A 26,965-nucleotide genomic window follows, 5' to 3' on the forward strand; every position below is an offset into this window, starting at 1 on the left:
TGGGCTACCAGCATGCCTACGCTGGCATGAGCGCTCTCAACAGCCTACACGCTACACGTGCTAATGTGACTGAAGTCTTTTTTAATGACCAAGTTACTGCCATTCACAACAGCGATGAGGATGGTGGCGGATGAGGAAGGCCTAATGGTGACGTACAGTGTTAGGTATACACAGATCAATAACAATACAAACAACCAACCACACCAGCTACATAACAGACCAAAAACCTAAAGTACAAATTATCCCCATTACCATTGAAAGTGGTTTTCATTTGTTAAGCTTAGCTGTAAAATTTTCCATGTTACTGAAGCCTGGAGTAACTGTAACACATCTCTGGCTTCTAGTAAAGACCCTTCACATCGAGTACTCAGGACATAGCGTGGAAACATATTTGGAAGATGTTTGGAAGCAGTTTGTTTAATTCAAGGCTTCAAGAAAACTAAAACTGCATATAAAACTGACTGGAATCAAGCCAAAAAAATCAACTTGTAAAATTTATACACTTTCCAACTAAATTCATCTGTGTCTAAGGCGCTGCATATTCATATCTTTACACTTACACACAATTAATACCAGAACAACGGTCTTCTAATCCGTAATGTTGCAGTATTTTATTAGCAGGCTGCTTCATTTTCTGAATCTGTTTTTCTTTCATTTTGCATAAAGACACATTAACAACTCTGCAGTTCTGAGAGCATTAGCATGACACATGGATTTCAACCAAGACGCAGAGTTGGGGTTTGTTTTTATAGTTTACTGTGCATGATCACAACGGGAAGATGGAAGGATAAAAGTAATGGCATTTATGTTCTGCAGCTGCTGGCCTCTGGAACAGTCCTGCTGAACGCTGCCAATCGAATGTTTCCCCAACGTGCACTAAAATCTGCAGATCAGTGAGACTCTGGGACCAGTGCTGGGGAACCACTAAGGGACCGAGCACACGGTGGTGGGTTTATTACGTACACCTTCATCTTCCCATACTCAAACAGAGAGCAGAAGTTCCGATGTGCTGACAGAGGACTGACATGTAACTTTTACTTCCTATGTCCTCTGATACTTTAAAAAAAACACAAACTCCGCAAAGCACAAGACGAAAAAACCCCAGGGACTTTCACAATGTCATCACAATCAATTTTCGTTGAGTCAAAACGAAAAGAATATCCGTCATAGCCTAAAAGGAGCTTTCGTGATCGCTGTCTCGTTGTGGAAGAAGCCAGTAAAGTGCCAAGAACATTCAGATTTCCAGTCGAAAGACTATATCTACTTAGTACAAAAATCCCACTTTAGACAATGTTTTAAGCAGGTCTACGGTTAAAATGCACTTTATGTGAAGGGGTTGCGAGAACTGCAAAGCGTTCATTTCTACATAACATTCCTGTATGGAATTCTTCCTTCTTAGCTTGAGGTAATACTTACGCAATGACATGCATGTAGTGATTAAACTTGTCCAGGAAGTGCGTGAGGGTTGCCGGTTCAGACAGCGTACACAGGTCTATCATCCCGTCCACTGTGCCTGCAGGAAGTTTAATATTCCGTCTCCTGAAACACAGCCAAGAGAAAGAGGAGAGTCTGAAGAGATGGCACTCACGTGGCATAATAATAACATGCTAATTGCTTTAGTAGTTTTTTCTTCACATTACTCTGCCTGAAGCTTTGGTATTAAATTTATTGATAAAATAACAATTGGTTGGATTAATATATTTGTTCAAAATTGTCTTGAAACGTATGCCATCAGGCCAATTTTATTGGGTCAAACATATATTGAGGGAAATATAAAGTTTTTTTTTTTTTTTGTAACAGAAATGATGCAATGTACTGTAGTACTAGGTAATTAGTTAAACATATCCTTGAAAACAAGACATGGTGTCCACTCCCTAACCATAACCATATAAATGGAGTATTACTTACTTGGCCACATCTATGATGGTCTCTACTCGAATTGCACCATCAAGATGCACATGTAGCTCAACCTACAGTTTAACACACATGACACAATAACCATAAAACATACTGAACCATTGCTGATACAGCATTTTGAGACCTGTTTGATTGATTGACCTATCACATACACCTTTACGTATTTTCACAGCCCTTTTTTTGTAAAGACTTATTACATAGCTCCAACTTTGCTTTCTTAATCAAATCACCTTACACAACAAATATGAAAAGGATCTTTTCTCTTCTTTGGTGTCCTCTCATGTAAAAGAGGAAGAGCCTCATAAACCGAACTGGAGCTGGAGAATAGAAATGAACCGAAAGGGAAAATAAAGATGTAGAGTGTAAATGTAAGGCTATGGCAAACAGCCAAGCAGGCAGACATGTATAAAGTATTAGAGACCCATACTTGAGTACTCAAAAAGTGACTTGAGTAGAAGTTGAAGTGTTCTTTAAAAACTTAAGTAGAAGTACAGAAGTATTCAGCATTTTTTGTACTCAAGTATTGCAAGTAGTTTATTCTAAAATGTATTACTCAAGTACTAAAAGTAAAAAGTACAAGTATTGTGTTTTGTATTAATTAAAGAAAGCAGTCAAAGTTTGATTATCAATTTTTTATATATCACTTAAAAATCAAAGCTGTCAAATACCACAAATACAAGTGTTCTGTATGTAAAAACAAGTAGCAACTTAAACAACTGCGCTTAACACTTCGTACACAAAAAACAGATAACCTATGTCCTGCTACGTCATAGGTTTGACTCAAAAGTACAAGTTAATCTTAACTTAGCTGAGAAAACAGGGTGTATTTTTGACGTAAAATCCATTCATCGGGTTCTAAGGGTGAGCCTATTGGCCTGCGTTTACCCCCAATAAATGCCCACACCCTATAAAAACACTACAATATACAAATGAGCACATGATTAGTTATGAAGTCAAATTTAATGGTGACGAGAAAAAAAAATCGCAAATATTTTGCGTTTTACGTTCCTATTTTGTTTTTGCAAGTTTTCCTCTTTTGCATTTCTTTCTTTTGTTTGAGGTCGTGCAGGTCGTGCAGTCACTACTTGTCAAGTGAACCTAGATTACGAAGCTCAAGTGTTCAGTGAAGGCAGCAGCAGAGTAAACGAGACGCGACCGGAGCATGCGCAGTTTTCTCATAAGACAGCCTGATCGCTTGACCCGGTGACAGCGGCAGCTAACATGTTTATAATTGTAACGAGTAACTATACAGCATGTAAAAAATGTATCAGAGTAAAAGTATTAAACTGATGGAAAATATGTAGTGAAGTAAAAGTGGAAGTAGGAGAAAAAAATAATACTCCAGTAAAGTAGAGATACAGCATTTTAGTACTTAAGTACAGTAGTGAAGTAGTTCTACTTCGTTACTCTACATCTCTGCAAAGGAAGTGTAGGCTGCAACTGATGCCAGGTTGTGTGCATCCTGCCTCACATTGTGCAATCATACAGGCTGCTTTGCACATAATGAATAAGTCAAACATGCATTCACCAAGAAATCTCCAGTGAAGCCTTCATGTTGAAGTGTACAGAGTGAGCACACACACCAGCGCCTGGACAGTAGGGGGGCAGCCATGAGTCTTCAGTCACAGCTACTGGTCATGGGGCTTGAACGGCTGACCTTACAAGCACAAGTTTCTAACCTTTAGGCCACAGCGGCCCCCGTTTGTTTGTGCAAAAGCAAACAAAAACGAAGGCTGCTGGACGCTGGGGGTGGTCAGTATGGGGCATGGAAAATATCACATAGTGTCACCTCTGTTTGCACTAATGTTAAGGCAGCACTGGATTCCAGTCACTTTTGAATGTGTATAAAATGAGGTCTATTCTTCATACATGGCTGTGCTCAGTGATCTGATCTGTCTCTTGTTTTATTGCTTTTTTGCACAACACAGTAATCAAAATTTTCTGGTTTGCTTCAGTGTTGGCATAGCACCCAACTAACAGTTGTGCAATATATTAAAATGCTAGGAAAAATGATATGACATGATAACTTTAGTTTTAAATCAAAAGAAAAATAAACAAGTGATAAATGTATCTAAGTAAATTGAATTTTGTAGTGTAACAGCACTGACGGATTCTCTACAATTGGTCTAAATCTACTGGGGTGTATTTTATTTGATACATGCAGGTGACAATACACACAATGTCTTGTGCACATTCAGATGTGATTGATCACAACAGTATCACCATACTGTCCACCACTAGACAAGACAGCAATCAGCCTAGTTCTAGTGCATCAGTACAGCACAGTCCACTGTGATATGTAAACACCCCAAAAAAACCCCTGGTCAAAATTAAGGCTTATTGTGTGAATTCTAAAACACTGGTTACATTGATTCTCTGTGGGATTTGTCATCTGTCAAATATTATTATTGGTTTGTGAACTTGGACTTGTGTAGTACAGTCATCCAGCATATATATTTAGTGAAACCCTCAAAGCTAATGCAACTTAAAAAAAAACTGAACTCTTGTCAAATAAGACACACTAAAATTATAAAACTCAAAACACTGATTAATGTATGCTCAATCTTGTGTAGTATTTCGTCTTTACTGTTTGACAGCTTGTCGCAGAATTAAAATTCTTCTCTTGTCTTTCAAGGAAATAACATACATGCTATATTTTTGTGTGGGAGTAAGTATGTAAGATTAATGTGAGTTGGAATTATACCAGTAAGTGTGCCTCTCTCTGCAGGACAAAATAAGCACTCATGTTGACCACAAAAAATGCAGTTCTTATGTTGTGCAACAACATTTTACTTGTATTCCTGCAATGCTTTTTTGTATTACATTGTGTTTTGCATTTATCCACTGGAAAAAAAGTGGAGAGACCCACGTTCTGTTTAATCCAGAGTTTCCTATGAAAAACTCTAAGCTAGTGACCAAAATGTCAGACTCCTATCAGAAGAGGTTGATAGGTTGAAGATTTCGTGTTACTTTCAGTCATGAATCTTCTAGCTATTTTAAAACCTGAGTGTGTATCATTAATCAATACCAATCAGCTGCCAGGTGTAAAACATATGCATGCTGGGTAAGAGCTAATGCTGTTATTTTGAGAAAGATACTGCAGTCAAAAAAGCAAAAACATATTAAAAAAAAGAGCAAATATTACAAAATGAGGTGAAGAGATTGGACCCCTGAGCTCTCAAACACCCACAGAGGGAGCTATCAAAGATCTCCTTAAAATAAAACATCAACCATATGACCAGCTTGAAAATGGAATACACCACTCTTCAACAGCACCATTTAGAAGTTGGGAGTTGAACTGGATAAGTATTAGAAAAACAAAACATAGAAATCACACAATTCACTGAGGCCAAATAACCCAGACCCTCTCCATAATTAATCATTCATTTAGGCATTTGTATTCACAATCTTATTCAGCAGACAGAACAAGTTCACCATATGAATAACAAATATTTCTGAGTGTTCCCCAACCTAAACTAATTGAAGTACTAACACAATCAATAGATAAATCTTTATACTTGGTAGAAATATCTAAAGCACTCTTTCCACTGACTGTTTATCTAATAATCTAATCTAATTTAATCATCAGGACTGGGTAGATACTTAGCAGAATTTTACAAACATTTCTAACCCCTTCTTGCACAGTGGTTTTTTCCAGCTTAGAGTACCTTGTGTTAGGACTATCTATACTACCTTGGAGATTCCAAGCAACTACGTAGCACTTTTGTAAGTCGCTCTGGATAAGAGCGTCTGCTAAATGCCATAAATGTAAATGTAAAATTAAGAATTTTGGAATCCACATTACACTACATTTAAATGATTAACACATATTACATTTACTACAAGGAAATGTGGAGAGATGGAATTCCAATTACCAATATAATTAATTAAATATTCACAATCAACATGTGTATTGTTCCCATCTTTCAATTTAATAGCTCATTCTTTGCTCCTGACTGTACAATCACCAAATTGTGCTGAAAAGACACCCCCAAAATTAAATTACTAATTTAGCAAGAAACAAAACATCTTGGAGGAATAGGGGCTCCATTTATTTATTTTTTCACCAGTTACTATACATCAATCAATCAAACATTGATTTTAACACACCTTGGTTGGGGATCAAAGACTTATTTACCCAAGAGCTAGACATTAAAAACATACCTTTTATGGACAAAATTTCGAACCTCAGAATTACCGGTACTATAAATACAACACTATCAACCACCTTAATTGACTAGCAGAAACCAAATCAAATGTTTAATAATAATGACAGATCTCTATATCTGCTAATAGTGCAACATTGAACAATTCTGTGTTTTGTATAAACAAAAAAGCATTTCATTTCAATAACACTGTATTGAATATCTCACTTATGTCATGATATTCACATACTGTAAATATCAATATATCCAACTAAAAGAAGCCACAAAAATGGAGTCATTAATCAAAATCATTAATAATTGTAACCCGCCTCTTTCCATCTTTCTTTTGAACCACAAAAAATTGTTTGCCCAAATATGTCAAGTTTCAGTATATAAAGACTGTATGTCACTTCCAACTGAGATGTCAACAATCTGACAATCTGTGGGAAAGAATGCAGTAATATTTTCCATGACTACTTCACTTCATTTAAATCCATGTAGTCCATCATAGAACTAGGCTAACACACTGACCTTCTGTATATGGGATTCAGTAACAATCTGCCTCTCTTCCTTTCTCCCAGACCACCGACTTTTAAGAGCTCAGTAAAACTTAATAATAAATAATGTTCCTATTGTGCTCTGAAATTAAGGGGAATATTAGATATCTTTCTATAGAAATCTGACAGGAGGGAAATCAAATTCAAATTCTAGCATTTACTTCAGATTTCAAATTCCATCTGTTAAAAATGTTCTTTTAACATATGACATTAATATAGTAATGCACATATATAGCTGTACGAGGTTTTTAAGTTTCGTTTTTACTTATTTTTATTGTATTTTCTATGAAGTAGACACAGCAGAGTATTCAGATTTATTGAGTCAGAATCACAGACTCCTTTAAGGCCCAATGATTATTCACCATGAAAAAATATCTTATTACATGTTTCATTATTTAAATTATTGTCACAAATGTTTTGATTGGTTTCAGTTTTTTGCTCATTTAGTTTTTCATCTTTCACTTTATAAAAATGTTAATTATTTTAATAGTTTTATATAATGTTAACAACCATGGAAAATATGTGTTAGCACACCAGCACCAGTCACACCAGCACCACACACACTATCATCACTCACACCAGCATCACTCACACCAGCACCAGTCACACCAGCACCACACACACCAGCACCACTCACACCAGCACCACTCACACCAGTACCACTTACACCAGCACCAGTCACACCAGCACCACACACACCAGCACCAGTCACACCAGCACCACTCACACCAGCACCACTCACACCAGCACCACACACACCAGCACCACTCACACCAGCACCAGTCACACCAGCACCACTCACACCAGTACCACTTACACCAGCACCAGTCACACCAGCACCACACACACCAGCACCACACACACCAGCACCACACACACCAACACCACTCACACCAGCACCACTCACACCAGCACCACTCACACCAGTACCACTTACACCAGCACCACACACACCAGCACCACTCACACCAGCACCACTCACACCAGCACCACACACACCAACACCACACACACCAGCACCACACACACTAGCACCACTCACACCAGCACCACTCACACCAGCACCACACACACCAACACCACTCACACCAGCACCAGTCACACCAGCACCAGTCACACCAGCACCACTCACACCAGTACCACTTACACCAGCACCAGTCACACCAGCACCACACACACCAGCACCACACACACCAACACCACTCACACCAGCACCACTCACACCAGCACCACTCACACCAGCACCAGTCACACCAGCACCACACACACCAGCACCACACACACCAGCACCACACACACCAGCACCACTCACACCAGCACCACTCACACCAGCACCAGTCACACCAGCACCACTCACACCAGTACCACTCACACCAGCACCACTCACACCAGCACCACTCACACCAACACCACTCACACCAGCACCAGTCACACCAGCACCACTCACACCAGTACCACTCACACCACCACCACACACACCAGCACCACTCACACCAACACCACTCACACCAGCACCAATCACACCAGTACCACACACCAACACCACTCACACCAGCACCAGTCACACCAGCACCAGTCACACCAGTACCACACACCAGCACCAGTCACACCAGCATCACTCACACCAACACCAGTCACACCAGCACCACTTACACCAGCACCACTCACACCAGCACCACTCACACCAGCACCACACACACTAGCACCAGTCACACCAGCACCAGTCACACCAGCACCACACACACCAGCACCACTCACACCAGCACCACACACACCAGCACCACTCACACTAGCACCACTCACACCAGCACCACTCACACCAGTACCACTCACACCAGCACCAGTCACACCAGCACCACTCACACCAGCACCACACACACCAGCACCACACACACCAGCACCACACACACCAACACCACTCACAACAGCACCACTCACACCAACACCACTCACACCAGTACCACTCACACCAGCACCAGTCACACCAGCACCACACACACCAGCACCACACACACCAGCACCAGTCACACCAGCACCACTCACACCAGTACCACACACACCAGCACCACACACACCAGCACCACACACACCAGCACCAGTCACACCAGCACCACTCACACCAGTACCACTCACACCAGCACCAGTCACACCAACACCACTCACACCAGTACCACTCACACCAGCACCAGTCACACCAGCACCACACACACCAGCACCAGTCACACCAGCACCACACACACCAGCACCACTCACACCAGCACCACACACACCAACACCACTCACACCAGCACCACTCACACCAGCACCAGTCACACCAGCACCACTCACACCAGTACCACTCACACCAGCACCACTCACACCAGCACCACTCACACCAACACCACTCACACCAGCACCAGTCACACCAGCACCACTCACACCAGTACCACTCACACCACCACCACACACACCAGCACCACTCACACCAACACCACTCACACCAGCACCAATCACACCAGTACCACACACCAACACCACTCACACCAGCACCAGTCACACCAGTACCACACACCAGCACCAGTCACACCAGCATCACTCACACCAACACCAGTCACACCAGCACCACTTACACCAGCACCACTTACACCAGCACCACTCACACCAGCACCACACACACTAGCACCAGTCACACCAGCACCAGTCACACCAGCACCACACACACCAGCACCACTCACACCAGCACCACACACACCAGCACCACTCACACTAGCACCACTCACACCAGCACCACTCACACCAGTACCACTCACACCAGCACCAGTCACACCAGCACCACTCACACCAGCACCACACACACCAGCACCACACACACCAGCACCACACACACCAACACCACTCACAACAGCACCACTCACACCAACACCACTCACACCAGTACCACTCACACCAGCACCAGTCACACCAGCACCACACACACCAGCACCACACACACCAGCACCAGTCACACCAGCACCACTCACACCAGTACCACACACACCAGCACCACACACACCAGCACCACACACACCAGCACCAGTCACACCAGCACCACTCACACCAGTACCACTCACACCAGCACCAGTCACACCAACACCACTCACACCAGTACCACTCACACCAGCACCAGTCACACCAGCACCACACACACCAGCACCAGTCACACCAGCACCACACACACCAGCACCACTCACACCAGCACCACACACACCAACACCACTCACACCAGCACCACTCACACCAGCACCACACACACCAGCACCACACACACCAGCACCAGTCACACCAGCACCACACACACCAACACCAGTCACACCAGCACCACACACACTAGCATCACTCACACCAACATCACTCACACCAACATCACTCACACCAGCACCAGTCACACCAGCACCACACACACCAGCACCACTCACACCAGCACCACACACACCAGCACCAGTCACACCAGCACCACACACACTAGCATCACTCACACCAGTACCACTCACACCAGCACCAGTCACACCAGCACCACACACACCAGCACCACTCACACCAGCACCACACATACCAGCACCAGTCACACCAGCACCACTCACACTAGCACCACTCACACCAGCACCACTCACACCAGCACCAGTCACACCAGCACCAGTCACACCAGCACCACTCACACCAGTACCACTCACACCAGCACCACACACACCAGCACCACACACACCAGCACCAGTCACACCAGCACCAGTAACACCAATACCACTCACATAAGCACCAGTCACACCAGCACCACTCACACCAGCACCACACACACCAGCACCACACACACCAGCACCACTCACACCAGCACCAGTCACACCAGCACCACACACACCAGCACCACACACACCAGCACCAGTCACACCAGTACCACTCACACCAGCACCAGTCACACCAGCACCACACACACCAACACCACTCACACCAGCACCACTCACACCAGCACCACACACACTAGCACCACACACACCAGCACCACACACACCAGCACCACTCACACCAGCACCACTCACACCAGCACCACACACACCAACACCAGTCACACCAGCACCACACACACTAGCATCACTCACACCAACATCACTCACACCAACATCACTCACACCAGCACCAGTCACACCAGCACCACTCACACCAGCACCACACACACCAGCACCACACACACCAGCACCAGTCACACCAGCACCACACACACTAGCATCACTCACACCAGTACCACTCACACCAGCACCACACACACCAGCACCAGTCACACCAGCACCACACACACCAGCACCACTCACACCAGCACCACACACACCAGCACCAGTCACACCAGCACCACTCACACCAGCATCACTCACACCAGCACCACACACACCAGCACCACTCACACCAGCACCACACACACCAGCACCACTCACACCAGCACCACTCACACCAGCACCACACACACTAGCACCACACACACCAACACCAGTCACACCAGCACCACACACACTAGCATCACTCACACCAGTACCACTCACACCAGCACCACACACACCAGCACCACTCACACCAGCACCACACACACCAGCACCAGTCACACCAGCACCACTCACACCAGCATCACTCACACCAGCACCACACACACCAGCACCACTCACACCAGCACCACTCACACCAGCACCAGTCACACCAGCACCACTCACACCAGCATCACTCACACCAGCATCACACACACCAGCACCACACACACCAGCACCACTCACACCAGCACCACTCACACCAGCACCAGTCACACCAGCACCACTCACACCAGGACCAGTCACACCAACACCACACACACCAGCACCAGTCACACCAACACCAGTCACACCAGCACCACTCACACCAGTACCACTCACACCAGCACCAATCATACCAGCACCACACACACCAGCACCAGTCACACCAGCACCACTCACACCAGTACCACTCACACCAGCACCACTCACACCAGTACCACTCACACCAGCACCAGTCACACCAGCACCACACACACCAGCACCACACACACCAGCACCAGTCACACCAGCACCACTCACACCAGTACCACTCACACCAGCACCACACACACCAGCACCACACACACCAGCACCAGTCACACCAGCACCAGTAACACCAGCACCACACACACCAGCACCAGTCACACCAGCACCACTCACACCAGCACCACTCACACCAGCACCACACACACCAGCACCACACACACCAACACCAGTCACACCAGCACCACACACACTAGCATCACTCACACCAACATCACTCACACCAACATCACTCACACCAGCACCAGTCACACCAGCACCACACACACCAGCACCACTCACACCAACACCACACACACCAGCACCAGTCACACCAGCACCACACACACTAGCATCACTCACACCAGTACCACTCACACCAGCACCAATCATACCAGCACCACACACACCAGCACCACACACACCAGCACCAGTCACACCAGTACCACTCACACCAGCACCACACACACCAGCACCACACACACCAGCACCAGTCACACCAGCACCACTCACACCAGCACCAGTCACACCAGCACCACACACACTAGCATCACTCACACTAGCACCACACACACCAGTACCACTCACACCAGCACCACACACACCAGCACCACACACACCAGCACCAGTAACACCAGCACCACACACACCAGCACCACACACACCAGCACCACACACACCAGCACCAGTCACACCAGCACCACTCACACCAGCACCACTCACACCAGCACCACTCACACCAGTACCACACACACCAGCACCACACACACCAGCACCAGTCACACCAGCACCAGTCACACCAGCACCACTCACACCAGCACCACACACACCAGCACCAGTCACACCAGCACCACTCACACCAGCATCACTCACACCAGCACCACTCACACCAGCACCACTCACACCAGCACCACACACACCAGCACCAGTCACACCAGCACCACTCACACCAGCATCACACACACCAGCACCACACACACCAGCACCACTCACACCAGCACCACACACACCAGCACCACACACACTAGCACCACACATACCAGCACCACACACACCAACACCAGTCACACCAGCACCACACACACTAGCATCACTCACACCAGTACCACTCACACCAGCACCACACACACCAGCACCACACACACCAGCACCAGTCACACCAGCACCAGTAACACCAGCACCACACACACCAGCACCACACACACCAGCACCACTCACACCAGCACCACTCACACCAGCACCACTCACACCAGCACCACACACACCAGCACCACACACACCAACACCAGTCACACCAGCACCACACACACTAGCATCACTCACACCAACATCACTCACACCAACATCACTCACACCAGCACCAATCATACCAGCACCACACACACCAGCACCAGTCACACCAGCACCACACACACCAGCACCACACACACCAGCACCACACACACCAGCACCAGTCACACCAGTACCACTCACACCAGCACCAATCATACCAGCACCACACACACCAGCACCAGTCACACCAGCACCACACACACCAGCACCACACACACCAGCACCAGTCACACCAGCACCACTCACACCAGTACCACTCACACCAGCACCACACACACCAGCACCACACACACCAGCACCAGTCACACCAGCACCACTCACACCAGCACCACTCACACCAGCACCACACACACTAGCACCACACACACCAGCACCACACACACCAACACCAGTCACACCAGCACCACACACACTAGCATCACTCACACCAGTACCACTCACACCAGCACCACACACACCAGCACCACACACACCAGCACCAGTCACACCAGCACCAGTAACACCAGCACCACACACACCAGCACCACACACACCAGCACCAGTCACACCAGCACCACTCACACCAGCACCACACACACCAGCACCACACACACCAACACCAGTCACACTAGCACCACACACACTAGCATCACTCACACCAACATCACTCACACCAACATCACTCACACCAGCACCAGTCACACCAGCACCACACACACCAGCACCACTCACACCAACACCACACACACCAGCACCAGTCACACCAGCACCACACACACTAGCATCACTCACATCAGTACCACTCACACCAGCACCACACACACCAGCACCAGTCACACCAGCACCACACACACCAGCACCACTCACACCAGCACCACACACACCAGCACCAGTCACACCAGCACCAGTCACACCAGCACCACTCACACAAGCATCACTCACACCAGCACCACTCACACCAGCACCACACACACCAGCACCACTCACACCAGCACCACTCACACCAGCACCAGTCACACCAACACCACTCACACCAGCACCAGTCACACCAACACCACTCACACACCAGCATCACTCACACCAGTACCACTTACACCAGCATCACTCACACCAGCACCACTCACACCAGCACCAATCATACCAGCACCACACACACCAGCACCAGTCACACCAGCACCACTCACACCAGCACCAGTCACACCAGCACCACTCACACCAGTACGACTCACACCAGCATCGCTCACACCAGCACCAGTCACATCAACACCAATCATACCAGCACCACACACACTAGCACCACACACACCAGCACCAGTCACACCAGCACCACACACACCAACACCACTCACACTCACACCAGCATCACTCACATCAACACCACTCACACCAGCACCACTCACACCAACACCAGTCACACCAGCACCACTCACACACCAGCATCAGTCACACCAACACCAGTCACACCAACACCACTCACACCAGCACCAGTCACACCAACACCACACACACCAGCACCACTCACACCAGCACCACTCACACCAACACCAGTCACACCAGCACCACTCATACCAGCATCAGTCACACCAACACCAGTCACACCAGCACCACTCACACCAACACCAGTCACACCAGCACCACTCACACCAACACCACTCACACCAGCACCAATCACACCAGTACCACACACCAACACCAGTCACACCAGCACCAGTCACACCAACACCAGTCACACCAGCACCACTCACACCAGCACCAGTCACACCAGCACCACTCACACCAGCACCAGTCACACCAACACCACTCACACCAGCACCAGTCACACCAACACCAGTCACACCAGCACCACTCACACCAGCACCACTCACACACCAGCATCACTCACACCAGTACCACTTACACCAGCATCACTCACACCAGCACCACTCACACCAGCACCAATCATACCAGCACCACACACACCAGCACCAGTCACACCAGCACCACTCACACCAGTACCACTCACACCAGCACCAGTCACACCAGCACCACTCACACCAGTACCACTCACACCAGCATCGCTCACACCAGCACCAGTCACATCAACACCAATCATACCAGCACCACACACACTAGCACCACACACACCAGCACCAGTCACACCAGCACCACACACACCAACACCACTCACACTCACACCAGCATCACTCACATCAACACCACTCACACCAGCACCACTCACACCAACACCAGTCACACCAGCACCACTCACACACCAGCATCACTCACACCAGCACCAGTCACACCAACACCAGTCACACCAACACCACTCACACCAGCACCAGTCACACCAACACCACACACACGAGCACCACTCACACTAGCACCTCTCACACCAACACCAGTCACACCAGCACCAGTCACACCAACACCAGTCACACCAGCACCAATCACACCAGCACCACTCACACCAGCACCACTCACACCAACACCAGTCACACCAGCACCACTCATACCAGCATCAGTCACACCAACACCAGTCACACCAGCACCACTCACACCAACACCACTCACACCAGCACCACTCACACCAACACCAGTCACACCAGCACCACTCATACCAGCATCAGTCACACCAACACCAGTCACACCAGCACCACTCACACCAACACCACTCACACCAGCACCAATCACACCAGTACCACACACCAACACCACTCACACCAGCACCAGTCACACCAGCACCAGTCACACCAGTACCACACACCAGCACCAGTCACACCAGCATCACTCACACCAACACCAGTCACACCAGCACCACTCACACCAACACCAGTCACACCAGCACCACTCACACCAACACCACTCACACTAGGGGTGCACGATATGACGATATAAAATCGTGAATGGCGATAACGAGTGGAGAATCGCAGGCAATCTATCAAATTAGAAAAATCGTATAGATCGCCTTTGCCAATCAGCGCAATTACTTTTTTATGCTGGTTCCCACCGATGCATCAGACGTAGGACTGACCAATCACAGCGAACTGTGCGTCTTCCACCCCTCCATGTTGTGTTTGTAAAAACTAAAAGTGTACAACGATGGCTGAAAGCCAAACCGAGGAGCTGGTAAAGAAGAGGAAATCCACCTCTATAATCTGAAATTGATTTGGATTTTATTCCACTGACCAAGACCAAACTACAGCGATATGTAAAGTGTGCAAAGAACACGTGAAAACGTCCGATGCCAGTACAACAAATTTATTCAATCACTTGAGACGTAGACATCCCAAGTAATATGCCGAAAGTGAAACAATGCGGGCAGCCGTCTCACAAGTGACCATAGCGCGCGATAGTTTCTTTATACTACCACATATCGCGCGAACGATATGTGGTAGTATAAAGAAACACCCCTCAAAAACGGGAAGGAACATTTACTTGAAGAATTTTAATGTTGCTTTGTGTTTCAGGTTTGAAAAGTGCTGGAATTTAGGCTAAGTAGCCTACTTGAAAATGCTTGAAATTGTAAATACTTCGTTTCACAACAAATATCTGTCTGACTGATCAGTTCTCTTTACGTTAACAAATACGAGTCTCTTGTAATTCCAGGACTAAACATGAGAGAACGTGAAGACGATAAGATTTGGCGTTTTGAAAATAAACCACCATTAAATAATGTGAATAAAATAGCGAATTATATCGAATCATTTCGACTATATGTATAAATATTTAACTTTTAAGTTTAAAGTTCTGGGAAATATTTAGTGCAACTTTAACAGTGTAAGGAACTGCGTGACACAGAGCAGGGAGGCGGACACAAACGCTGAGGAGAGCGAGATTTATTGAATGGAACTCCAAAGGTAGTGTCGTAATACCGGGCAGGGGTCATAACGGGTAGGCAGTCCGAACATGAAATATAAACGGGCATGGTGGTACAAAGAACAAAACAAGGCACGAACATGAAATATAAACGGGCATGGTGGCACAAAGAACAAAAGGCAGGGGAAACAAAGACTAGGCTGAATGTACTTACGATGAAGACGAAACAGAAACAGTTAAATCCACTAGAGCACGAACGAGGCAATAGAATAAACAGGTAAGTAGCACAAAATAACCGATACCGACGTGGGAGACACGGGGATTATAAATACATTGAACTAGACTAGAAACAGGCAGGGTTGCCAGGTCCTACAAAAATATCCCGCACAAAGTCAGTGTAAAACCCGCCCTTCAGCAGCATAAACTAGCCCAAAGTGTTTAAAATGGAGACAAATTAAGTATTATATCGCGATCGATTCTTTGTCTTGACTTGTAACCCCCGTGGTGGCCCAACCGCACCCCGCGACCCCAGAATTTTTACCCGCGGCAGGATTTTCAAACAAGCCCAATTTGGCGTAAAAACCGCAAACCTGGCAACTATGGAAACAGGTGAAGACAATAACGTAGCCCTACGTGACAGTGTCACGTGTGTTGTTTACATTTTTTGTTTACAATGTTTGCACATGGAAAATTGCAATATCATTCATTTAAATCTGCTTAAAAAGAAAGTTTTGTAGCCCCATTTTTTTTGTGTGTTTTTTTGGATGGAAGATCGTGATAAAAAATCGAAATCGTGATTTTATGAAAAAAATCGTGATACTATTTTTTCCCCATATCACCCACCCCTAACTCACACCAGCACCAATCACACCAGCACCAGTCACACCAGTACCACACACCAGCACCACTCACACCAGTACCACTCACCAGCACCACTCACACCAGCATCACTTACACTTCACAACCACCTTCTCACTCTCAGATTTATTGACCATTGCCTTCATCATTCTTGCCTTCTCTTCATCAATAATTGCCTTCATCTTTCCATTTTACATTCACACTGGAAAAGGTCAAAGTTCCCCACACATTGTTTATTTTGTTTCAACTCTGTACCTCACAGTCTATTACAAGTGTATTATACACAGTCAAATATGGGCTGAAACCCTGAACAACAGACACCCCAGCGTTGGTGCAGGAGAAGGCTGTGTTTGCCACCTTCTGTCATTTTTGCAGTCAGCTAGCAGACATACTTCTGGTTGCGTTATTGTCTATGGATATAAAAGACGCAAACCTTTAAACTTTTATTAAATGTGGTCAAGATCTCTATATTTGCCCAACTCCAAATATGATTGCTTGTGTTTTCAAAAGGCTTATCAAGCAGTCGAGTGAAATACGAATGTGATCCCATCACTACAAATGCTTTTTTAATGCAAAGTGTAAATAGGCTTACATATTTGTGTCACATATAAAGAAAAAGTTCAATTTGGGCCACATTTATCTGATGTATGAATGTAGCCTTATTTTGGAAAAACAGGCCTACATAGCTAAACTTACACTTAAAACTAAACTCAAAAATATTACAAATGGTTACAGGTTGTGTGTTTTGATTTTCACTTTCACCCCTTACAATGATACAATTACAATAAAAAATGCAATATACAATATATAAGACATTAAACATGACATAACATAAACTTATTTTTCTTCAAATGCTACGGACTCAAGAGACTAAATGATGAGCAGATCCACACCAGGAAACTAAAGAAAGCACTAAATGATTCTTGTAAGAACTGTTGAAAACATGCTTAAAGATTATGCTTTTGATTGCTCAGCTATGTGATTCTGCCACATGGTCAGTGTAAAATGAAGAAAGCGTGGTCTTCTGGAGCTCACCCCAGCAAGCTGGCACCATATGGCTTATGAGAGCACTTCAACTGCACAAGCAACACATATTGCCGTTGTGCAGCCTGCCGTCAGAGCAAGACCTCCTGTCTTCCACACAATCAGCATAACATGATCTGTGGAGCCCAAAGAGTATATGGACATGCTCATGTTTCTCTGATGGAGACTATCGTAGAGGTCATGCTTATCAGCCCAGTTGCTTTATCAGTCCACTGCATTGCCCTCACTGAGTGAGTCTAATGACTCCAAAGGGCATGGCTGGGTCCTATCTGTGAGAAACAGGTGTACGCTGGGGCAACTGTATGGGTGGGTGGGTGTATTGGTTGGGGGAGTTAGGAGATTCTATAGAACATTAGGTAATTTTTTTAATTGGAGCCCAATGTACTGTCTTTTCATGGGGTACAAAATCCCAGAGGAAACCCCTTGTTTTTGTTGTTGTTGATTTTGATCGTTTTGTTTCGTCCCATTTGTGGACCTGAGCATCCACAGCCGCAAGGCACCAACCCCAAGATCAAATTTACCACGATTCTATACCAACAGACATAAAACTGCTTGATAATTTTTTTTTTCTGGAATGCAATAGGAGTGACCACAAAGGTCTGTACATCTACATTTTAATCAAAACAATATGTGACTAAAATAATAATAATATTAATAATAGTAACAACAACAGTAATACTAATAATTGCTTAAGTAATACTCAGTAATACTTTTCTGGAGCAAAAGGCTCCAAATTGAGACCATAATACGTCTATCTATCAAGCATATGTCAGCGGTTTGTTCCAGTTCAAGTATCAATGAATGAAAACATCTTGCCAACAACGTTTTCCACTGTCATAAAGCTCAAATCCCGCAATACGGTCCACTATGAAAAATAGCTTACCTTCGGTTTGTCAAATGTTGGTTTTTCATTGTTCAAGACATGTTCAGCCATCATGGTTAGTCAGCAAGTGGTTGTACTTATGAGAACACTGCAAAGAAACTTCACAACTTAATAACACTAACCGAAACGGGAAGCTTAGCTCATCTACAAACATTACCATTAAACGCTTACATGTCAGCTTGCTGAAAACACGCCTTTAAGGGTCAGTCAGGCTGTGAATGGCGGGGCTCTCACTGGCGAATATAGGCGCCCGCAAGTACTTTCCACCACGCCTCTTCATATAACTTCTTCATCAACCATAAAATCTCGACGATTCGTACCTATTTTACTAAACGCACACGCAGAACTTTTCGATGGAGTAGGACGGGAACGCACAGCGGAACCGCGAGAAGATTAAACGTTAATCTTATTAAGCTCTTTTGAGAGACAAAACGTTGTCAAGTAACACGTGAGTGCATTTGAACTACGAATAATCTGCAGTGGTGTTCCTGAAGAAACCAGGCTGGTATTTTGAATTATATCTCCATACCACTGTACAACTTAAACACTCGATCCGTCCAGGGTTGATATGTATATGTATATGATGTATGTTTTATATATTATATATTTATATGTATATAATAGACCCTACATTTAACGTAGTGTGTGTGTGCGTGTATTATGCAAAACTAAGTTAGGGCTAAATATACGTGAATCACCCTTCCAGTACTGTCAATATCATGCTTTGGCTCCCTCGTGTGGAGAGAGATGGTATTGTACTAGAGCATTAGCGCTATCAGTGACCTACTCTACAGAACCCTGTAAAAATAACATCTACAAGTACATTTGTAACCATATATTAGACTTAATTGTATCTTTTGGTATTGACTTAGACAACATAGACGTCACTCAAATTGAGTGCGCTTAAATTGAGTGTTTTTAAAGTGCGTTTAAATCGTAAATTTGTCTGACACTGTCAAACTAAATGAACTATGACATCTGCTACAATAGCTGCACGTCTTCATAGTCAGACTGAACACTGATCTGCCTCAAAGAAGCAATCAATCATAAAACCAGTCGCATTGAGATTCAATACATTTAATTGAGACAATGTTCTCAATTCCCATCTCAAACAAAACGAATGAGTAGAAAGAAACTTTAGCACAGAAGTAGAGTAGCACAGAAACTGGAAACATAATTTGAAACAAGCTGTGCAATGCTGGGCAAAATACTAAATTAGCCCAAACCACCCCATTGAATATAAGCTTATTGTCAAAATCTACACACTTATAGAAAACAAAAAAACTAGATTCCTATTTAAAGGACCCATGTAAAAAAAAAAACATTTATTTCTTATGTTACTGAAACTTTTGGAAGATTGATAAAAAAAAAAAAATCAGATAGATGTAATCATGAAACTCCCATGAACTGGTCCACATGGTATGCCAGGCCATGTGCTATAGTTGTTGTTATTGAGTACATTGTTGTGTGTCACACCTCCCTGTTATTCTTGTCATATGTGACACCTGTCCTCTAGACACCTGTCCTCCAGACACCTGTCCTTTGGACAACTGTCCTCCGGACACCTGTCCTTTGGACAACTGTCCTCTAGACACCTGTCCTTTAAACACCTGTCCTCCATACTCCCGTCCTCTAGACACCTGTCCTTTATACACCTGTCCTCCAGAGCACATGGAGAGAAATGAGAAATGACATGGTAGCTAAGATGACCGAGATGCCAGGGGGCACAATAAAAAAAAGATGTTTCTGGAGTTACGCCAACCACCGGATACATAAGAGCATTAAAGAGAACTACAGGTACTTGTCATGTATTCAAACCACATAGACTGCAATACCCACAATGCCTCTATTCAGCTGGCCTGATCCTCCTCCCATCATTATTGATTATCACCTGTTTCTCATTTTTACACACCCATATATACCTGGACTCCTTCAAGTGGTGTTTGCAAAGCATTGCCAAAATCAGTAAGCATATCAAACGTTTCGTTATTGTGATAGTCTGGATATTTTGACCTGGTTTGTTCATTCTCTAACTCCTTTATTTTGCTTGCCTTTCTGGAATGCTCCTCATGTTTTCTGACTTCGTGTTGTGGATTGTGTTTATGCTGGTTCGTTCTCTCTCTGGCTTCTACCCATGTCTGCTCACTAATTAAAATGAAAACCCTTCCATTTATTCTGCAAGCGTCCGAGGGTTTTAACATGTCACAACCATCACACTACTCTACAAGCACAGCTTTTTAGCAGTGTACGGTGAGGGTGGAGTCCCGCAGGGCAGAGTAGAAATATTGGGTACTTCAATTAAACATGAATCAAACACACATAACCAACAAACTAACAAAAACACACATGAAATAGACATGGTACATTGCACAAGGCACATTTAACACTCCCCAAGTATAAAAGAGAGTCTCCATCCTAGCCAGACCTAGAAAAGTGAGAGAAACACCAAATCAGTAAAACATTCAGAGCATTAAGCTTGGAATAAGGCATGATGACTCAAATAGCAGAAACAAACAAAGGAACGCTACAACTGTGACGGGTCGGACATGACTGCACAAGCAGATGTTCACAGACACAGGAAAAGTTTATTAAAAACACAGCAGGCGAAGGGTTGAAACCAGATAGAACAAACAGCCAGCAAAAAATATGGTCCAAAAACACAGTCGAAAAACAGTCCAAGAAACCAATATGAAGGCAACCGATACTAGAGAGGGCAATCCAAAATGGAACGGTAGAAAAACAGACCAAAGTCAAAAACTAGAAAATCCAATAATACAATACAGAAAGCTTGGTATGGTTCACGAAAGGTTTGGCAATACTTGGCAAAGTTCCAACTGACTGCTTCCCAGTATGTGTGTGTCTGAATGAGTGAAATGTGTGAGATCAGTAATCAGGAGATGAGGAATCTTGGGTAATGGAGTTCTGATGCCCTGGATGTATAACCACAACAGAGAGCTTGATTCTGCCAAAACAAACAAAATACTTTTTTTATCATTTTCATTAAAAAAAAAAGTTAATTTATTTTATTTTAATTTAACTTTTAATTTAAAAGTTTAAACTTTGTCTTATTTATATAGCTTTTGACCTTTGTTGGTCAATGATGTTGCATTGGTCTTTTTTTTTCAGTTAGTGCACTTTAATGTTGAATTTTGTTTGTGTTCATTTGATTAAACTATTCAGTTGGAGACTCGTGTGTGTGTGTGTGTCCTGCTGTCCTGCCCATGTGACATGAGTAATACTGGTTCATAGGAAGGACAACTTTAGGCTGTATATGACGTAAAAGGAAGGCTGTATATTCACCAGACAAAGACACAAAATAACAAAGCGACTGTAAAACTTTCTTATACTTGAAATGGGAGCCATTAAAACGTTTTGATCATAAAAAAGGTTTAAGAATCTAAAACATGAGTACTCACCTCCAGTTCTGGGGACCTACTGGTCTAGCTCATTAGCTAATTATTAATTCCCGAACCTGCAGGACAATGGTGACCCAGAGTTGTGCTAAGCCCCCTAAATATTGTCATCCTTCCTCCTATCATACCAAGCTTTTATTGGGGAGACACGTGTAATGTAAAGTTTATTACACAGATAATGGAAGAATGTCTACATTTTTATATTTTCATTCCACAGCCCCTACAAGGTGCTTGGCTTGATAGACTTTGATCATAATCTGATTATCGTTTATGGTCCAATTCTCTCATCCACCTAGAATGTAACTTTGAGTTCAATAATGGAAGGCTTGGTCTGCCCATGAGATAAATCAACTATTAAACTGCTGTTCCGTCAATTCCAGCTACTGAATCTACACACACACACACACACACACACACACACACACACACACACACACACACACACACACACAAGGAAACAATAGCACATATAGCTCACTCAAATAGAGTAATAATAATTTAAATGAAATTCTAGTATGTATTGTATGTAATGTATTTTTCTTTCTTCTTTTAGAACCCCAAATAAACACGTTATTTTCTTGTTTAAAGTATCCATTGTATTCTGGTGGATTTGACTGCTACATGATTCTGTCTAGTCTGTGACATGGTTGAGCACAGGCAAGTCTTCAACCTTCTGAGGGAATGGTACAACCTTGTCTAGATAGGGCCCTTGACTGAAAGGCGGATTGATGAACCAGGTTGTATGTGAGATTTGTAAGGCCCTGGTCATTCAGAATATGAACTAACTACAGGATATTGATGTCTTGTAGGTTGTGAAAATTTGCAGGAATCTATTGCAGATCCAAATGTCAGTTTTCTAACCTATGTTCATTTTCTACCTTGGTGTTATCATCACTTTATATGTAATATATGTCATTCCTATATGTCAAACACTTCACATATTCGTTGGGGTGCAATATTCAGAAAACTACTGACTATGCTGTGTGTGTCAAAAGTGTTTCTAGTGTTGCAAAACAGCAAAGTCCATGTTTAAAATATGGACATACAAGCCACATTGTTAGGAAGTGGCTAACAGTGAATACAAGTCTTGTTCCTTGTTTATTTGTTCTCCTTGTATAAAATGCTAAAATTCTCATAAAGGACAAACATTGTGGTTAGTTTTGTGTTTTATTAAGACACCAGGTTACTTTAAATAGCTAAAGACAGCTTCTGACAAGCTATAAAACATTTAAACTGGAACAGGTGACAAGAGGTATTTACAACCAGCAGGCTTGTGTTGAATATTCATTCATACTACTGCATTATATTATCCACATTCTCAGAAAGATAAAATAGTGCAGTCACAACATAACTTTAATGTTAATTATGATATTAAGCCAAGATGACTGAATAACCATTGCAATTAAAGCATGGTCAACTCAGGGTCAAATGTAACCTCATTAAGATGAGGGCCGAGATTGTTGTAGACATTCTGATATAAAATACTGTAAATGGGTAAAATGCTGTAAGTAAGTTTAAGTAAGCCAAGATCACATTTATTTTTCACTTGAATTGGGAAACCTTGCATTAGCTTAAAAAAAAAACCTTATTTACTTTCTGTAAAACCCCCATGGATTCTAGACCTTTTAAATTTCTTTTTGCATTCATTTAATAATGCAGTAGGTCAGCTCTCTCAGCAAAAAATACTGGTGAAAACGAAACCTAAAGTTCAGTAGGTCAAGTAGAAAATCGCGTAAAGAGTGGGCGATATGTTGGATTTTACTTGTTTGCATTATACCCTCAACACGACAGGATAGCCACTGCAGAAATAGTTGCACCATTCTAACACATTTTCAGATTACAACTTTACTTCATCAAACCTTTCACTGCCGGTGGGTGTGGGTAGTTCCTTCCTCCTTTCAAAAACAGGTGTGTGTTCTTGCTTACGTCACTAATCTGACCCTCGCTCACACACCATTCTTACTGCAGACGCAAGGCTTTCCTGTGACGCTTCTGTGGGATTTTCACACACTCAGATTGAATGTGAGGAATCCAGGTACTGTTTCCTCCCTACAAAAAAACAACCTGGATATGGGTGGAAGGCGGAGTCTCCACATATCTGTTCACATCTGGGGTACAGCTGGAATTAGATGCATAAGAGCATCAAGGTTTATGCAGACACAGAACCTTCTGTGAAAACTTAATGTTTATATGTTCGTATTGCCCCAAAATTATCTTTCCAAGCTTTATATCGTACGTCTTTAGAGGTTAGGTAACTCTAACCCACTCCGTTAAACAAAACCAACCGTGTTCTTTATTTCTTCCCCTGAGGTTTTCTCTTCCAGGTAATGTGCATCTTTGTTCGATTAGTCTAGTCTGGATTCCTTTCTTATTCAAAAATAATGATTCTAATGTACGTGAGAATTCTGTGATATCAATGTGGAATACTAAAAGCACATTGGACAAGCATCTGTTTTCAATTCCCCCTTCTTATTGACTTTGGATCAGGAGAGATGCAAATATGAGAATAACCACATTCTTCCGTCCTTACAGGAAAAGAAGGAATCTTGTTTACAATTCTTTAGGAGTGAATGAGCTAGTGTCTAGGTTGAGTTGAATTTAATTTTGTCTGGTCAAACATTCCAGTTAATTAAAGTGTCTCTTTTAATCAGACTGTGTGGGAATTGTAGGTCTTGTAGTGTATTAAAGTAGTTAAACAGGTTGGACAATGGGACTTCAAAAACACAATATCAGGACAGACACTTGGATAAATCGTTTTCAATTTTGGACAATGCAGCAAGTGTATTATCTTTTAAAGGTTGTTGACATTTACAGTTAATACACTTTGTGGATATTTCTAACATGAAAACCTAAAAATTGAAGTTGTATCCAAAATAGTTTGTCTTAGACCAGGGGTCTTCTCAAAACACTATAAAAATCTTACTTGAGGTTTATTTTGTGTCAGGAATGTGATTTTGTTTCACTGGACACCTGTATATTGCTGAGATGATAATGAAAAGCATCTTGACTCTAGTTGTTTATTGTAATATTCCACTACAGTCTACTGTTCTGGTGACAATCTGTTATAGATCATTATGGCCCTTACAAGAAAATGCACCTGTCAGAACCACCATTCTAAACATTATTAGAATAAATATGGACACCCTTCCTTCTTTAAAATATTTATATTACTTTATCATATAACTTTAAATATCCAAATGATGTTTATAATGTTGTGGAAATCTCAGTAGTCCTGATAAGGCTGAAATTCATCTCAGTTCCTATACAATTACAAATCTACTTTTTTCAGATTTCTAATTGGTCGCCATAATATAGCAAAAATATTAAGTGTTAGTGCATGTCACATGACATTTTATGTACTCCTCACACATCATAACTTAGTCCTAGTTCATAGTATGTTTTCTATTCATTTTGACTTGTTTCATGTAAATCTTCAAAGTTTATTTTAGAACATTTATAGCACAGATAATATTTGGATTTCTTTGGCTGGACTTTGTATCTTTTAGGACAAATGGTGAGTCAAAACTCTCCTTGGACATGACACAGTAGTTTTCCCTTTGCCTGTTTTCCTGAATTAAAGGAGTCGCCCTGCCTATGCACCTCACCGTAACGACGCTGACTTATACCAACACATTCCAAACTGCTGATTTATTTTGAGAGTGTCAAAGTAAACACTATGGCTTGAGTTTAGTCCAAATTAATGTCTTCTCATTGTTTGCTCTATCTGGTAGGCCATATGAGTCCCATATGGATTAGTATGAGCTGCAATATTTGCGATACTGAACTCCTGCCATCTGTGTCTATTTTAAACCAGCTCTACTTAGTCATTTTAATAGTTTTGGTCTGTGGACCTGATGAGAACAAAATATGTAAGTAGAGCTTCTGGGATGGTATAAGACCACTGTCCTTTTGAATGCTATTTACAGGAAATCACTTTAGTTAAAAATATTTGTAGCCCTTTTTATATTTTCTCTTT

At 43.6% G+C, this 26,965-nt stretch overlaps 1 protein-coding gene across 4 annotated transcripts in view; it reads right to left on the reverse strand.

Moving 5' to 3' along the window:
- Positions 1 to 20,012, reverse strand: part of ada (adenosine deaminase) — a 27,113-nt gene extending 7,101 nt beyond the window's left edge. Inside the window, exons 1-4 of one of the 4 annotated variants that reach the window (XM_076984205.1) lie at positions 19,748 to 20,010; positions 19,577 to 19,664; positions 1,909 to 1,970; positions 1,417 to 1,539 (exon numbers count right to left, since the gene is read on the reverse strand). In XM_076984205.1, the coding sequence (XP_076840320.1) occupies positions 1,417 to 1,539; positions 1,909 to 1,970; positions 19,577 to 19,630 (239 nt within the window). In that variant the 5' untranslated portion in view covers positions 19,631 to 19,664; positions 19,748 to 20,010. The other 3 variants (XM_076984206.1, XM_076984204.1, XM_076984207.1) reach the window with 3 other exon arrangements.
- Positions 20,013 to 26,965: the final 6,953 nt, after the last annotated feature.

Source organism: Brachyhypopomus gauderio, chromosome 21 (genome assembly GCF_052324685.1).
Source record: "Brachyhypopomus gauderio isolate BG-103 chromosome 21, BGAUD_0.2, whole genome shotgun sequence".
Classification (NCBI taxonomy): Eukaryota; Metazoa; Chordata; class Actinopteri; order Gymnotiformes; family Hypopomidae; genus Brachyhypopomus; species Brachyhypopomus gauderio.